General features: G+C 44.0%; 1 protein-coding gene across 1 annotated transcript in view; it reads right to left on the reverse strand.

Annotated features, from left to right (window-relative positions):
* Cfap61 (cilia and flagella associated protein 61) overlaps positions 1 to 16,250 on the reverse strand; it is a 289,348-nt gene that overhangs the window by 201,741 nt on the left and 71,357 nt on the right. The window contains exons 9-13 of the mRNA XM_027421600.2: positions 15,622 to 15,719; positions 10,107 to 10,172; positions 5,275 to 5,462; positions 3,570 to 3,609; positions 487 to 626 (exon numbers count right to left, since the gene is read on the reverse strand). Of these exons, the coding sequence (XP_027277401.1) occupies positions 487 to 626; positions 3,570 to 3,609; positions 5,275 to 5,462; positions 10,107 to 10,172; positions 15,622 to 15,719 (532 nt within the window). The remainder of the gene's footprint in view (positions 1 to 486; positions 627 to 3,569; positions 3,610 to 5,274; positions 5,463 to 10,106; positions 10,173 to 15,621; positions 15,720 to 16,250) is intronic.

Here is a 16,250-nt window from a genome sequence, read left to right on the forward strand (position 1 = left end):
GCTCCAGCAAGTCTCTACCTTCTAAAGGGTCTATAACCTCCTCCAAACAGCATCACCTACTGGAGACCGAGTATTCCAATACCTAAGCCTATGAGGGACATGCATGTCTTGAACTTATAATCCTCTTTCTTCAGCCTTCTGGGTTTCTAGATTATAGGTCTGTGCTATGAAACCTGGACCAGATTTTTAAATTAAGACCATCTGCATTTGGAAATTCAGTTTCATCAGTGAGTAAACCAGACAGCATAGTATCAAAACAAGGGCCTTGAACTTAAGAAATGAGATTTATAGAAGCCTTGGTCTCTCCTCTGTGAAATGTGTGTGGTATTCCAGGCCTTTCTGCCTTTAAAACCCTTTTGTTACAGACGAATTCTTTGTCATGACATCATCTTTTCAAGGTGACAATCTAAAGGCAAGCATGAACCCCAGAAGACACAAGACATTATCATTTCCCCAGGAAGTCACACAACATATGAGTCCACTTACCTGAGCAATCCAGCTCGATGAAACACATAAAGATCATGCTCCAGGGTGCAATTGTTGCACGGAACAACCTTCACGAAGTTCTGGATGAGGACAAACTCAGGTGTGAGATGAGGCACAGATATCAAGCAGTAGTTCTTATCCTAAAATGATTTTTAAAAATCAGCAGGATATTTGGAGAACATAAGAAGCCATTTATTATTATTAAGCAAATCCATGCTATAAAAAATATGGAAAACAGAAGTGAGACAAAGCCCAAGTTTCGCTTTTCTGCCATTTGGAGAGCCATTAATAAAACTCATCAAGCCAAGCAACTAGGAGGAGATGGAGAAGACATCCTCTAAGCTGACTGAGAGCAGCACAAATGACTGTAACATAGAGTGGCCCATTCAGAGGCACTCTTTTACAGAAGTAGGTTCTTATTGTTGCAGCTGCTTTGAGACAGGGCTTTATTATGCAACCAAGCCTGGCCTCTAACTCGTAACTTATATCCTCGTGCTTCAGCCTCCCGAGTTCTTGAATTACAGGTTTGGAGGTACATGATACCATAATCGACTCCTAGCACTTGATCTCACTGACTTGTTTAATTTTGCAGCTCTGGAGATTGTACCCAGAACCCTGGCATATGCTGAGCAAGAACTCTACCGCTGAGTCTTCTCACCAAGGACTGTACATACCACTGAAAAGTTTCCCTAAGTTGCCCAGGCTAGCCTTAAGTTTTTCTCTGTAATTCATGCATGTCTTGAACTTATAATCCTCTTTCTTCAGCCTTCTGGGTTTCTAGATTATAGGTCTGTGCTATGAAACCTGGACCAGATTTTTAAATTAAGACCATCTGCATTTGGAAATTCAGTTTTATCAGTGAGTAAACCAGACAGCACAGTATCAAAACAAGGGCCTTGAACTTAAGAAATGAGATTTATAGAAGCCTTGGCCTCTCCTCTGTGAAATGTGTGTGGTATTCCAGGCCTTTCTGCCTTTAAAACCCTTTTGTTACAGACGAATTCTTTGTCATGACATCATCTTTTCAAGGTGACAATCTAAAGGCAAGCATGAACCCCAGAAGACACAGAAGGATCAGCAAGTCCAGACAGATGCCATTTACCTCTCGAGACCTTGCTGTCCCAGGCGGCAGCCAGTGGTCACATGTGACCAATGAGACTTTGTATATAGCTGGTATGACTGAAAAACTAAATTCTTAATTTAATATCACTTAATTAACTTAATTTCATTAATTTAAACTTTAAAGACCAGCACCAAGTTTCATTTATTGGACAAGGTGTGTGTGTGTGTGTATGTGTGTGTGTGTGTGTGTGTGTGTGTGTCTGTGTGTATGTGTGTGTGTAAGTCATGTCAATCTATCCCCCCCAACTTAAATATACCAACTGTCTTATCTAACTACAAAATCTCATGAGACCTAAATAGAATTAAACACTGCTGAGGAAAATCCAGTTCTTATGCTGAGGTATGCTGCAAGCTAAAAACACTGTACTTCAAGGCTTAGTGTGAGATGAAGAATCTAAAACAGCTCATTAGCAGTGTTGACACTGATTGCCTGCATCTGAGACATGGAACTGGGTGAAATGTGTTATTAGCAGGGGCTTCATTTCTTCCTTTTTAGTCTTCGTTTGCGGCTGGAACATTCACTCCAGTGTCTAGGACAGTACAGCTCGAAGCTGTATGTGTTCCTCCGAGCCACTTGATCCTGCCCCAGGTCCCCACAGAGGCAGCCTGCTCTTCCCAGAGCTAATTTGTCCCTTTGGGACTTCGCCTCCTCTTGAACCCTGTGAAGGTATTACTTGGGCTAATCCAAGGCCCTCGGGACATTTTGCAGCCCCAAGGAGTGAGTCATTATTTGACCTTATCTTCCTTCTTTCTAGCAAAATAACACAGCTTCTTTCAGAGAGACTTTAGAATCACAAATGCTGAGCTACTCAAGCTGAAAATAAGGACTGGGTGCCAAGTGTTGGTGTGCTTCCTCAGGGAGGGGCACTGACGATAATGAGTTGCTTCAGCTTGGATTTGAGGGATTAAGGGTGAAGTAATGAAGGTATTTTGTTCCTGTATCCTTCTATCCCCAAGTCAAATAGAGTCAAAATGTAAACAGGTCTTCTGCCCATTAAAATCCAGTCTTGCTTTTATAATGTGGATGTTAAAATAGGAAGCTCAGTGAAATGTCTTTAAGGCATCTTTGAGGGAACCAGCTTTGAAAAGTCTCTGAGTTAATCCACATTGCTCTATGAGTTTTGAAAATGCCTTAAAAATCAATTTAAAGAAACCACAGTGGAGAACATATTGCCCTATTCTAAGGCTGTTTTAGTTCTGGAAAAAAAAAAAAACAAGAAAGTAAAATCTAAGAACACAAAATTAAACTATATTTATTTTTGCCTCAATATTCCAAGTAGAAATGACAGATACTCTGCCTGAAGTTTGCCCGCTGAAGAAGAACACTGGTACATATAACTGTCACAGCTAAGCATCAGAAAGGTTCTTCTGAAGACTGTTTCCCTTCTCCATTTCCTTTCCTTCCAATGATAAGCTGTTGGCTAGGATTCCCATCCTCAGAAAACAATGGGACCACCGAGAGGGAGGGGGACATTTGTACTTTGATCTCAGACTCGATGTCCAACACGCGATGAGCTCCTTCTATATACTAGCCACTATGTTAGGCCCAGAGTGTAGAAGAGAAGCCAAGCTGGAGATCAACTACAAGTTTCCTCCTTTCCACCTGCCACAAAGCATTATATTGATGCCAGCATAGTCTGAGCCAATGTAAACCAGAAAGCAATCCAACAATCAGAGGCACTAAGGATTCCTAACTACTGGCATTTTCATATATGACTGTGAATTATGTAATCCCAATAAAATACTGGAATGCTGTCTCTAAAAGAAACGGTCGCACAGCAGACACATTACTCGAAAATATTTTCTATTTTTAAGAGTTCATGCCACGCCACTTGACTGTCCTTTCAGAATGGGGGAGCAGTTCAAGTCTCAACATTAAATGTCTGTACAATAAATATTGTGTCTTTCTATAATTTAACTACAAAAGCAATTTCCTTACTCAGAATTCATCATGTACTCACAGGGAAAAGACTGAAAACAAAACTCATAAAATCCAGGGACCTGTAAAGAAGACAGTGAACAACGTTACAGCACAGCAAATAAATGCAGCATCATGAGACAGTCCATTACCCACCCTACCCCCTTTCAGCAGTTAGCCAGCCAGGAGTGTCTAATCACTTGCATAGGTTAATGCTCGCATACACCATAGGCTTCATATGGCAGCAACAGAGTATCTTTGCACACTCTCACAGTGACCAGTAATGTCTGTGCAATTGAAAGCCAATCCTAATTAATGATGGCCATTCTGTGGACAGGATCGTCCCCTTACTTCTCGGAGGGGTTAAGGAGGGATTTGATTGTGTGATACTGGCTAGTCTCATCTTTTTTTTTTTATTTTATTTGCAAAATATTTTCTAAATAACCACATTTCTGCTTTCACAGGCAAATTATAAGGTGTCATCAAACAAAATAAAAAATAACTGTCTATGCAAAATTTTATCTAAAAACAGAAAATAAGCATAAAACAGCTGTAGAAGGTCATTCCAAACTCTTTAGTCTACAATGTAATTAAAATAGAAAGGTTCCCCTTTTCAACCTCCACAATCTCCATAAAGTTGGACATTTAATATTAAAAATCATATTTTTTAGAGCCTAAAAGGTGAGGAGTATGTTTAAATGCACCCCCTAAAAAGGAAATGACCAGCACTGTCTTGGTTATCTCAAAGGTTAATAGAACCTTCTGCTATATCAAAATGGGAACATATTTTTCTCTTCAAAATATTTTTGTGGCTATGGTTGTAATAGGTGATTGCTAAAGGAGATGCTGAATTCAGTCATCAGGCAGTGGTCCCTATTCAGACTGAGAAATGGGGGCCACAAGCCCAGCATACACAGATGCTCTTTAGGGACAGGAAGTGGGAGCCAGGCTTTATCTGCCAGACATCATGCCTCCTTCTTCCAATAGCTTTCCTGAAATGTAGGGTGTTTCTTTTACACCCCCCCCCATTTTACAGTCTGGTGAGTCTCCTGCTCCAGATTAAGGGTGGAGCATGAGGCAAGAGACTGATTGCACATTAAAGTATGGCTTGATGATAGCACTGGCTCGGGAATGAGCAGGGAGTCAAGCAGGTCTCTTGAAACTTTGGCTGGGAATCTCAGTCCCAACCAAAACACCTTCCCATAGGATTCTTCCGTAGACCCGAAGCTGTCCCTATCTGGGACAGAACTGGGATGAACTGCAGGGAGTCAGAGTAAAGAGGTAAAGAGAAAACGCCTCCTCAATCTGATTGTCCAAGTCTGGGATCTAGCATTGTCTAACATGAGTCCCTACCACCAGACTTAGGGTCAGTTGTGTCAAAACTGGAAAACAAAAACCCTTGTTTCCAGTGGGTTTTCTGTTACTTGCACTCAAACACACCACAGATTCAACAAAGACTTGGAGAAACGCACACTGCATAGAAAGGAAACGGTATGTGACTACACAGAGGGACTTTTCAGACCTTCAGTTGTGGCTCAGGTGAAATAGAACTGGCCAGATATTTTTGTTCCATTCTGTGGGTCTTAACCAAATTTTATGGACTAGAACCTCTGGATGGGGGGGGGGGGTCCAGGAATCTGCTGTTTTAGGGTCCCCAGGATATGAGGTTTGGTTTAAAGACCACATACTGTGAAAAATTACTGCCTAAGAAGTTCTTAGCACAAACAAAATTGGAGATCGGTACTTGCCTTGCCTCGTATTTCTCATCAATACAAAAGAGCTGAATGCAAAATGCAGCAGATTCTCCCAGGTAGATGGGGCGGAAGAGGGAGGGTTCCTCCGAGAACAGGAAGGATGGCAGGGAGCTCTCACTGCTGCTCAAACTGGGCTCCTCATCGCCCATGTTTGAAAGCACGCTGAACTTCTGTTCTATATCCTAGAGAAGGAGAGAGGGGCACGCAGGAGGAACCACAGAGCTTTACTGGGCTAGCTGTTGCACTGTCTCTGCATTCCCTGTTCCTATGATGCCCGAGACACTGCTTCTCACACAAAGGACAGAAAACAAATGTTCTGATCGTTCCACTGGGTAAAGGTTAGTGTGATAGTATTGTATGACACACATTAACACTGTCAGCAGGCGAGTTCTGTCCTGAAAACTGGTTTCATTAACTTTTTGTGGTGCTAGAATTTCTGGACCTTTAGGATGTTCAGGTGACTCTGGGAGTGAGATGGAGCCCGGAAAGGTCCACTTGACCTCAGCCACCAGGGAAGTTAACACTGGGTGCATCCACTTGATTCGTTCTGAGTTCCTTCTGGAATTTTTATTAATCAAAGTAACACAAGCATATAGTCAAAACACTAGTAGTAAAACTTCATAAAGAAAACCAGCTGTCCCTTATCCCCTTGCCCTCCCATCAGGTATCACTTTTCACCTTTTAGTTTCTTGGGGGTACTTATCTCTATTTCTGAAAAACATGCTACACTGCTACTTTTTAATTCATCAATTTAAATGTTTTCTTATTGGACACTGAAGTGATGGATAACTTCCACCATTCCTTCCCTGGATTCTATCCCCACAGTATAACTGTTAGACCCCCGAAAACTCGGGGTCCCAGGCCAGGTTCGCGGTCACCCCAATCACCAGGCGGATTCGAGAGCTTGCTGCAAACTGCACGAGGCTTTATTGTAATTTAACAAGCTAACCCTATGTTAGCTCGGGTCTTTCACCCACCCGCCATGGCGGACGGCTAGAAAAGACGGCTTGAAGCTGCTGCGCATAGATCTTATAGGGCAGCGTAAGGGGAGTGTCTAGGGGTACGCACAGGCTCACGATTGGTGTGCCTCCAGGCTTGGAGGGCTTGCCCTGTGTTGATTGGTCAACTGGTTGTTATGGCTCATAGGCCCTCCCAGGGTGGTTGCTATGCTCTCCACGGCATTGCTGTGCGCTAGTCCATAAAGCACACCCAGTGTCGTAAAGCATAGCGCCACCAGCTAACTTCTGATTGGTTCCTTGTCACAAGACAGGCATCTGACCTTTTAGTGACTAAGGTTCCTTGTCACGAGACAGGCATCTGACCTCTAAGTGACCAAGGCAGGTTTATGGCAAGCAAGTGTTTGGCTGTTATGGCTGCCAAAAGGGAAGCTGGTTCCTTCATAACTAATTTACATTTCTCCTTACATCAGTATTGACACGGTTATGATATATTGTGGATTACAGAATATAGACAATGTCATGATATGTTATTACGTATGGTAGGAAGTATTGTTGCCACCATGAACAACAAAGTAGGATAATAAAACTCCATTCTCATTTATGTACTTTATTTTTATGTCCTTGGCTTCTAAATTTTTTCATGTTTTGTAAGATTTGGGAAGTATTGGTCAAATGCTCTCTAAGCAATCAGGTATCTGAAATAATCTATGAACTTCACTGTTTCTCTCCCTGGCCTATATTCAGGACAAGATCCAGCTTGTGATAATTTGAAGGAGAAATTCCACCCCCTCCCCCCCCCAAATATCAGGCATTTGAACACTCAGGACACACTTGGAGATGTTGTTTGGGAAGGTTTAGGAGGTATTGCCTTGCTAAAGGAAGTGTGTCATGGTGGGGGGAGGGCGTTGAGAGCGTACAGCCTTGCCCTTCTTCCAATTTATTCTATTTTCTGCTTTCTGTTAAAGATGCTGTCTCTCAGCTTCCTGCTCCTGCTGCCATGTCTGCTACTTCCTGCCATGCCTCCCCTCCGTCATGGACCGTTAGCCCTCTGGGACTGTAGGCCCAAATACACTCTTTTGGTCATGGTGTTTTATCAGAGTAACAGAAAAGTTACTAATACAAAGCTTTCCCAGCCTACAGTTCCAATCTGCAAGACAGACTGGGGAAGGAAAACAGTGGCCCTCAAGAACTGTGTCTGAATCCCTCAACCTGAGGGCATGTACTTTACAGGGACAGGGGACTTGGCAGATGCCACTAAACTCAGGATTTTGAGAAGACTGTCCTGGTTTATTCAAATGGATATGATAAAATGACAAGGGAGGCAGTATGCTCAAATAGGGGTGTGGAGGTTCACTCTTGTGGCCCTGAAGGTACAGGAAGAGGGCAAAGGGCAAGGAATGCACGTGCCCTCTACAGACCGGCAGAGCAAGGGAACAGACCCCCCCCCCTAGATTCCTCAGAAATGGCCCTCCACCTACACTTAGAGGCTTAGTGCAGTGAGACCTGTCTGGGAATTCTGATCTCTGGGCCTGGAAGATGACAGGCACAATTATTTTAAGCCACCAAGTTGTGGTAGTTAATAACAGCAGCAACAGACAACTCCAACAAACACCTGGCTTCTGGCTTGGGCTCCTCTGTCTGAAATGGAGAATTGCACTTTCTCTATTCACTGCCCTTCACCATCACACAGCCTTGCAGCATGGAACATGAAGTCATGTTTTCCTGTTTTCTCCATGGAATACTCACTGGGTCATTTCCCCTGGGACGTGGCTGGTCAGCTATGCAGAGTCTGCAGGGAGTTTGGGGTCCAGGCTAGTCTTTGCCAGGCTGCCAAACAGACCTCATGTGCTTAGCTTCTTTCCTTTCCTCCCCTCAGCAGAACCCCAAGCTGTTGTGGAGAGCTCACACCATTTTTACCAGTCTCCTCTCAGTTCTGCTAAGCCAGTGCAAACGCCTTCATCGATTGCCGTGATTCTAAATATTTTTAGAGTGCTTATCTTCCAATAACTCCCTTCCATCCTGTTGTCTTTGTGGATCTGTGCCCTTTTCCCTTCTTCACTGTCATTTCAGTGGGTTTTTTCGGGAAGGGTCAGGAGATAAACATGGGAAATGGATCTTCCTTGCTTACTTAGATGTCCTCAGGGGGACTAATGGGTTCTGGTCCTCCCTTCCTATTCCATCCATGTTTAAGTATATAAAGTAGTGGCCTCACTCTTAGGACTGAACATTAGCAAGAAAACTGTCTGTCACCTTGCACTGACTCTCTACCCTGCTTCCTGGGGCATAACAATGGCATGGGAAATAAGAATGATTAGTGAGTGTCACAGGGTGGGTTCCTCAGAAGCAAACCTAAGCTCTGGTCTCAGCAACTGCCAAGAACCTCTGGGAGGAGAGAAAGGAAAGACAAAGAAGGGAAAGTCAGCAACACAGGCCTTTCCAGGAGTTGCTTCCCACCATGGACTCTATCCTGAGCATTCTCTGCCTCAGAGGTACAGGAGCTGGGGTGGGGTGTCCATTCCCCAGCAACTTTCCTCCTCATCCTCCTGGCTGCTCCCTAAAATGTTGGAGCTAGGTACCTTTAGCCATCTTCTTTGGGCTGCTGAGGGACACTAAGTAACAGAGAGCAGAGGGTAGGGGTGCCACAGGAAATGCAAAAAGTGGACCTGTACCCATTCTGTGCCATCTCTGTCTGCTGGCACATCCCCCACCCCTTCCCTGAAGATAGCACAGGGCCCTGTCTCCACCCCCACCCTGCAGGCAGCCTGGAAGGACAGATCTTGAGATCATTAGTGCTCCTATCACAGCACTGTTCTCCAGTTCAGGGCCAATCATCGGAAAGCGGCACCCCCCCCCCCCACACACACACACAGCAAACTCCTTAGTTGATCAGTATCTGGGGGTTAGACAGCAGAGGATCTGGCCTTCTGACAGAGCTCTGATGTGTGGAAGCAGCAGCATCCAGTGTTTGCCCCAGTGCCATCATGGATCTGTTAATTTTGTTGGCCTGGGCCTCCCTCAGAGATGGGCAAGCTTCTAAAGGCAGCAGAGTGCAGCAGCCCGTCACCAGGAGGCCCCTTGGAAGCTGGGAGAGGTTTGGGCTTCTTCTTGTCACTGGGACAGATCATGCCTTCCTCTGCTCCTTAGAGGGTTAGAACCCTGAGTAGGACCACGGGGCATTGGGATCGCGCAACTCCCCAGTTTGTGAACAAGAAACAGACGACATGAGGCATGGGTGGGAGCAGTTTGACAGAGGAACGGTGCTAGGGTGTACGTGGGGTGACGGAAAGTAACAAAGGAAGATGCCCTAGGGACAGCCAAAGAAGAAGAAGATGTTACCAAGTAAACCCTAGTTAACCAAATGAAGCTTGGCTTGAACCTGCAGCAAAAGGGTACAGGAACCTAAGCAGCACAAAAGCACACACACTTAGAGTGTATGTACCTGGGCATGTGAGTGCATGTGATATATATCTGCATATACAACGTGGTATGTATCTGTGTGTATGTGTGTGGGGGGGGGTTGGGGGACAGAGCCAGGGGTGGGTATTTCAATAAGCATTTTAACTCTCCGAAGTTTCTCTTTGGGCACGAAAGAAGAAAAAGATATCTACTAAAATGGTTACAAATAATTGAAACACAAATAAAATACAACTTTCAGTCTGAGTTGTGCAAGGTGTGTGGGGTTAGGGATTAGTTACAGTGGGGTCAGAGTTGACCGGAGCTGACCCAAGGACACCCATGGCTATGCACTGGGGAAGACAGTGGAGGGCTACAGGAGGACCGGAGGACCGGGCACACAAAGGCTGAAGCGGGAGGAGAGAAGCTCCCCAACCAGCAGGCAGCAGAGGCCTGTACAGGCACAAACCTTACCTTAATTACATCAGAGAATCCTGGCGGGATATCTCCAGACAACAAAGATTCTTCGCTCTCTTTCTCCTGCAAAGAACAATGAGAAGACAAGAATCAACCAACCCATGGTGGTTCAGAACTCAAGCTCTGCAGTGATTAGCGAGTGTTCAGACCTCGGTGCCTCTGCTAATGGCTAGGAGGCACTGAGAAAATGATGGGGGTCTGTTTCTTCATCTGTTAAAAGGAAACAAGCCAGCATCCACCTTGAAAGATTTTTTTAAAGGGAGGAGGTAGACTGATCGGTGTTTAGGACTAGACATTAGTTGTGACTCTTATTCTGTGTAACTTGAGAGCTGTACCAAGCATTTTTAGAAATCGGTTTGTTGAAGCATAATAACATGCAATAAACTGCATTCATTTAAAATATGCCTTTTGAGATGTTTTGATTTGTGTATATATCTATAAAAAATTACCCTGGTTTAAATAATGAACACATACCTCACTCCCCTAAGCTTTTGAATTTCTCTGTGCCCCTGTATCTCACTGCTTGCAGTCCTGGCAACAGGCAAACACTGACCTCTTCTTTGTCACCAGATTGGTCTGTGTTTCTTGGTAGTGTGGATATTCTTTTATTGGGAGAGGGGTTGACTTCTATTTCTTTCAATATTAAAGATTAAAGTGTCCACATTCTCAAACATCCTGGCAGTTTATTCCCTCTTGTTGTTAAGTGTGGTCTGTGTGTGAAGAAGCCACAATTTCTGCATACCTTCACCAACATTTAGAGTGCTTCGTTTTTAAATTTTTGGTCATCCTAATAATGCATGGTTGTGCCTGACTATAGTTTTCATGTGCATCTCCCTATTGACTGAGGAAGTTGACTATCAATTCATTTAGATACTTTTTTCTGGGAAATGTTTACTCTAGTTCTGTATTCATTTCTATCAGGATGTTTTGTTTTGTTTGGATTGACCTTGAGGCCAGTACCATGTTACCTAAATACAAGAATTTTAAAATATATCTTGAGGCCAATTAGTTTCGATCCGAAAACTTTGTTGCAAATTATCCTGACACTATGGGTCCTTTTTCTTTCCGTATGAATTTTCTGTTTCAATTTCCACAGTATTTTTGCTGAATTTGGACTAGAGTCTTGCTGAATCTACAGAGCAACTGGGGAAACTGACATCTTGACAAACATTAAGTCTTCAAATCTATGAGTACAGGATATCTCACTCTGTGAGTACAGGGGTTCTCACTGTTTTATTTCTTTTTTCAGAAAGGTTTAGCAGTTGCCAGTACATGGGTCTTAAACATCTTTTGTTAGACTTATCTCCAAAGAGTTTCTATTTTTACTACTCTAAATGGTATGCATTTCTGTTTGTGCACTGCTGTTCTCTAAAGATACTTATATACCATCTATATAAGCTAATTTTCACTGTCAAAAGGAAGGCCACCTGATACATCTAGTCTGAAATCTTGTCATTGTTTCTTCCAGGATTTTTTTTTTGTCCCAATCTCTTTTTTCTCCTCTGTAGACTACAGTTTAACATATATTAGTTCCCTGTGTCAGAGTTCATTGATATATATCTCCTTCTCACTGGTGCTTGCCACCAAGCCTAACAAAATCAGTTCAACCCAGGACCTACATGGTAGAAGGAAAGAACTGACTCCCTGATCTTTTAGCCTCCATACTCTCACTATAACACACACACACACACACACACACACACACACACACACACACACACAGAGAGAGAGAGAGAGAGAGAGAGAGAGAGAGAGAGAGAATGTCTTATTTCTCTATGCCTCCAGTTCACTAATTTTTTCTCCCACGATATCTAATCTGTTATCAATCCTTCTGATGCATTTTCAACCTATGCAATGCATATGCACTGTAGTTTTATCTCTAGAAGTCTATGATGGATCATTTTAGTATCTCTATGTCTCTTACCTTTAGAGTAAATAAAACTATAGTTAAAATAATTACTTTAGAGAACACAGAGTTGGGAGAAGATGGAGAAGGAGGTGGCATTTAGAGTAATGAGGGTATGTGAATGTGATCAAAATATGTTGTATAAATGTATGAAATTCTCAAGGAATAGATTGACAAAATTATTTCAATGTCATTGTTTACAATGCCTATCATCCATTTTAGTTTGGAGTTGACTAATGGATTTATCTCTGTTTGAGGTGCTATATATGGTCCCAGTGTTTTGAGTACATGGTCATTTTTAGTGGATTCTAAAAATTGTGAAATGTTTATTCTTACAAATATCCTTAGACTTTGAGACTGAGTTAAGTCACTTAGAAACAGTTTGACCCTTTTGGTTCTTGAGTCATTAGAGAGACCTGGAATGGTGCTTTCTATAGAACCAACTGTTGTTATTATGGAGCCAAGACCTATATGTGTCCTTTCCCCAGGCCTTGTCAAGGACACTGTCTTCTAGTTGGTTGAGTCCAGACACTGTTTCCAGCCTGTAATCCTTAAGTACTGTTGGCCCTAATCCTCTGGGAAGGTTCATTGCCCACGTCTGACCTCAGTAGTTTCCTTACATGAATGCTCTGACCAGTGAGTTCTCAGCTGAAGACTGAAAAGCAATCCTCTGCATATGGATGACAGATCTCACTCTCTGTGTAGCTCTCTCCTCTCCGCTGCTCCTCTGTCTTTCAAACTCTAGCCTCTGTGGACACACTGATCTATCTTTGCAGATATTTGTCTGATTCTCGTGTGCTGTGAGGTGGCCTGGAAACCTTCTCAGGGCAATAGGGTGGGACAATCACAGATTCACGCACCTTGTTTCCCATTTCAATGACATCAGTATCCTTTGCTATCATAGAGAGAGCACTACCTTAAGAATGTTTGTTTCTTCTTCTTTTTTTTTTTTTTTGGTGTGTGAGGAGAGTAAATATGATGTCTACTGCAGCACTATATAAAGTGTTCCATTTTAGATGCAAATAGAGGTCTCTTGTCTTTTTCAAAAAATGCCACTCATGAGTTTCATTTCCCTCGATTATCCCAGCCCTCTGATCTTCTTTGAAAGGGTCTACTCCCCTTTTGGCCCTCTCTTCTTTGTGTCTTCTATCTTGTTCTTCATGCCTTTCACTAAGAGCCTCTTCTCTTTCCATCACATATAACCTCCTGCAGGCTGGGGCTATGCTCTGGTTTGGAAGTTCCCTCAGCACTTAACAGGGTGCCTGACCATTATGATCACTGAATCTTTGTGGATAAAACTATATTTGGAATATAACACCCAATTATTACACATTGACTCTTTTTGTGGCTGGAAGCAATCAGCCACTATTCTTCCACAGAGAATGAAAATTTCCACAACATGAAAATTGGGAAGAATAATAATCCAGGGGACCTAGTACTGTAAGCCTCAGGTCTTCCTTCCTTCTTCTCCCCAAGGCAGGTAGGTAGGGGTGTGTGTGTGTGTGTGTGTGTGTGTGTGTTGATAGGCAAAGGGCACTTTTTCTTTCCTTTCCGGTGTGGGGCTATAAAGGAGGAGGAAGAAGGTGCTGGAGCTCAGGAAACACTAGTTCTCACCTACTCCTAATCCTGAAGGAGTCCATCAAGTAGAAGTTGATGGAACTATGTTATCCAGCTTAGCTTCTACCCATGTTGGTGCTGACATGGTGGCAGGAGCTAACTAACTATGGGTGAGCACATTCATTTCACCCCCTCCTACCTGACCCACTTGTTGAGGTCTTCTAAGGAGGGGACCTGTGTGACCTAGCTCCTGAGGACAAAAGGACATGCACTGATTCACAGGAGTATATGAGAAGCTAGAACCAGCCCCTCAAATACAGTCATTTTTAGACACTGGTAACTCAGATGGAACAATGGCTGGATCCCTGGGCCCACCCATTAATCTCTATCTATCTCATCACATGACTAGTTCAGGATTCCCTGGGAGTGGATTCATCCCTTCGTCTAGGTCCGGGCAGCAGCACACCCTTTGCTCCGTTAGAGCCACACTGGCAGAAAGAAGGTAAAGGAAAGCTCATCCTGAGACCACAAAAGTGGAGTGAAGCTGGGTGGCTCTCCAGGAAGCAGTGACAGGTGTCTCTGTGGTATAGCAAGACCCAAACAAAACAGGAAGGAGCATGCTGGTGCATTTGAGTGTGTGAAGCCTGTATGTTTGTTCAGCAACTCTGGATTGCCTAATCAGATTCCGGAGAGCAGCTTCATCTGCCTTAACCTCCTCTAGTCAGGGAATGTGCAGGAAGGGCGGTGGAGAGGAGCTGGTGGTACCTTGAAGTGGGAACAGAACTTGGCAGTGTTGGCCACATGATGCTGGCTTTACAAATATATAAAATACAAGAGTTATGGGATCATAGAGACTTGCACTAGGTTCCAGAAAGTCACAGAGGCTAGGCACTGTGTGGCAGGGTCAGATTCCCTGGAGGGTGTCCCTGAGAGATCTCTGTATGGAGCTGAGATCATGATGCTTCAATTGCAATGAGACGTAAAGATCTGGAGCTATGTCACACTCACAAAAGTACAATCACAGAATGGAGCTGGCCTAGAAGAAAGTTCATATTGCTATGGATGACAGACCTGGGAGAGTGGCACTACCCAAGAATGTTGGAATTCAGATGATGCTACCAGGAGCCCAAAATGCTGGGCACATAACAAGAGTATTTGTTGTTTGTCCTGCTGGGTTTGGGTCTTGCTTTGGTCTTTCTTGCTCTGCTCCTATGTCTCTCCTTTAGAAGGTCTATTACCCTGTGCTGGCATACACTGAGTATGTAATATTTTGTATCTTGTAGGGGCTCACAGGTAAGACTGTCTTGAGTCTTCCACAGGAACTGGACTTCTGAAAAGAGTTCAGACTGTTATAGATTACGGGGGCTCTAGAAACACATTAAATGCATTTTTCTTATGAGATGGCCATGAACCTTTGAGGGCCGTCACAATGTAATGGCTAAAGGTGACATATTTGGGTATCAAGTTGACAAGGTGTAGACTTGTGAGTGTTAATTAGCTTTCACCTAGAAGATACTTCTCTGGGTGCGTCTTTTGAGGGCATTTCCAGAGAAGTTTAACTGAGAAGGGAAGTCCAACTTAGACATGGATGGCACCATCCCATGAATTGGGGTCCCAGACTGAATTCTGGACAGGGAGGGAGGAGCCACTATTCCTCCCTCTTCCTCTCTTCCTGACTTGAGAGGCAGTGTGATCAGCAGCTTTGCTCTCGCTGCTATACCTTCCCCACCATCACAGCCTATAGCCTCCTCACACTGTAGCCAAAATAAAGTCTCCCTTGCCAAGGCTGCTTTTGCCATGCATTTTGTCACAGTAATGAGAAAGGTAACAAATACAGGATCAAGTTCCATTCTGGCCTGCAATCTACAGCATGACCACGAGGCTTGCCTATTACAAACTTACGCAACCTCACCACCTTAGTGTGAGTGGGGCCTTTCTGCAGTAGATGACAGAATTCAGTGACAACCCCAACACCAAAGCCCCATTCAGTGTCACCATATCCCCAGGCCCATCCCCATCCCTCAGGGCCGGGGAAGTAGTGACCCTTACCTGGATCTCTGCAGCCTCTGGAAGCTCTAGAGAAGCATTTTCTTCTGACTCCTCGGTTTCTTTCTGAGAACTCTGGCTGTCACTCTTGATTTCAGTATCTTTGAAGGTAAAGATAGAGTAAAGACAGAACCTAAGTGATACACAATGCACAGAGCCATAGGAAACTGGGTAGCATGCTCGGGTACTTTTTAATGGTGAAACTGCAGGTGTCTATTCTGGAGAAGAGCAACTGGAAAGCAGCACGGGGGTCTGCTGCCCACCCTAATCCTCGCTCTGCCACTCAGATTCTAGGCTAGTTCCTCTGAGCCCTTCTCTGCCTTGTCCACATGATGAAGACGAAACCATGCTGCGCCAGGGAAGCTGCAGAGATGAATGAAGCACACAAAGGGCATGCGCCTGACAAGAAGGCGCCTCCAGCCTCTGCCAAGCTCTGGGTAACAGGCTCCTTTGATGTCAGGCCCCTTTGAAGTGTATAAACAACCATCACCTTCTTGGATGGCAGGCTTTGAAACAGTCCTAAATTAGAAGATGGAAATGCCACAATTTACTATACAGTGCTCTCTGAATGCCGAAGATTAGGAAAGGGCTGTTTGGAAATACCATGAACGTAAGGTCTGCCAATGACACTG

This window comes from Cricetulus griseus, chromosome 6 (genome assembly GCF_003668045.3).
Source record: "Cricetulus griseus strain 17A/GY chromosome 6, alternate assembly CriGri-PICRH-1.0, whole genome shotgun sequence".
Classification (NCBI taxonomy): Eukaryota; Metazoa; Chordata; class Mammalia; order Rodentia; family Cricetidae; genus Cricetulus; species Cricetulus griseus.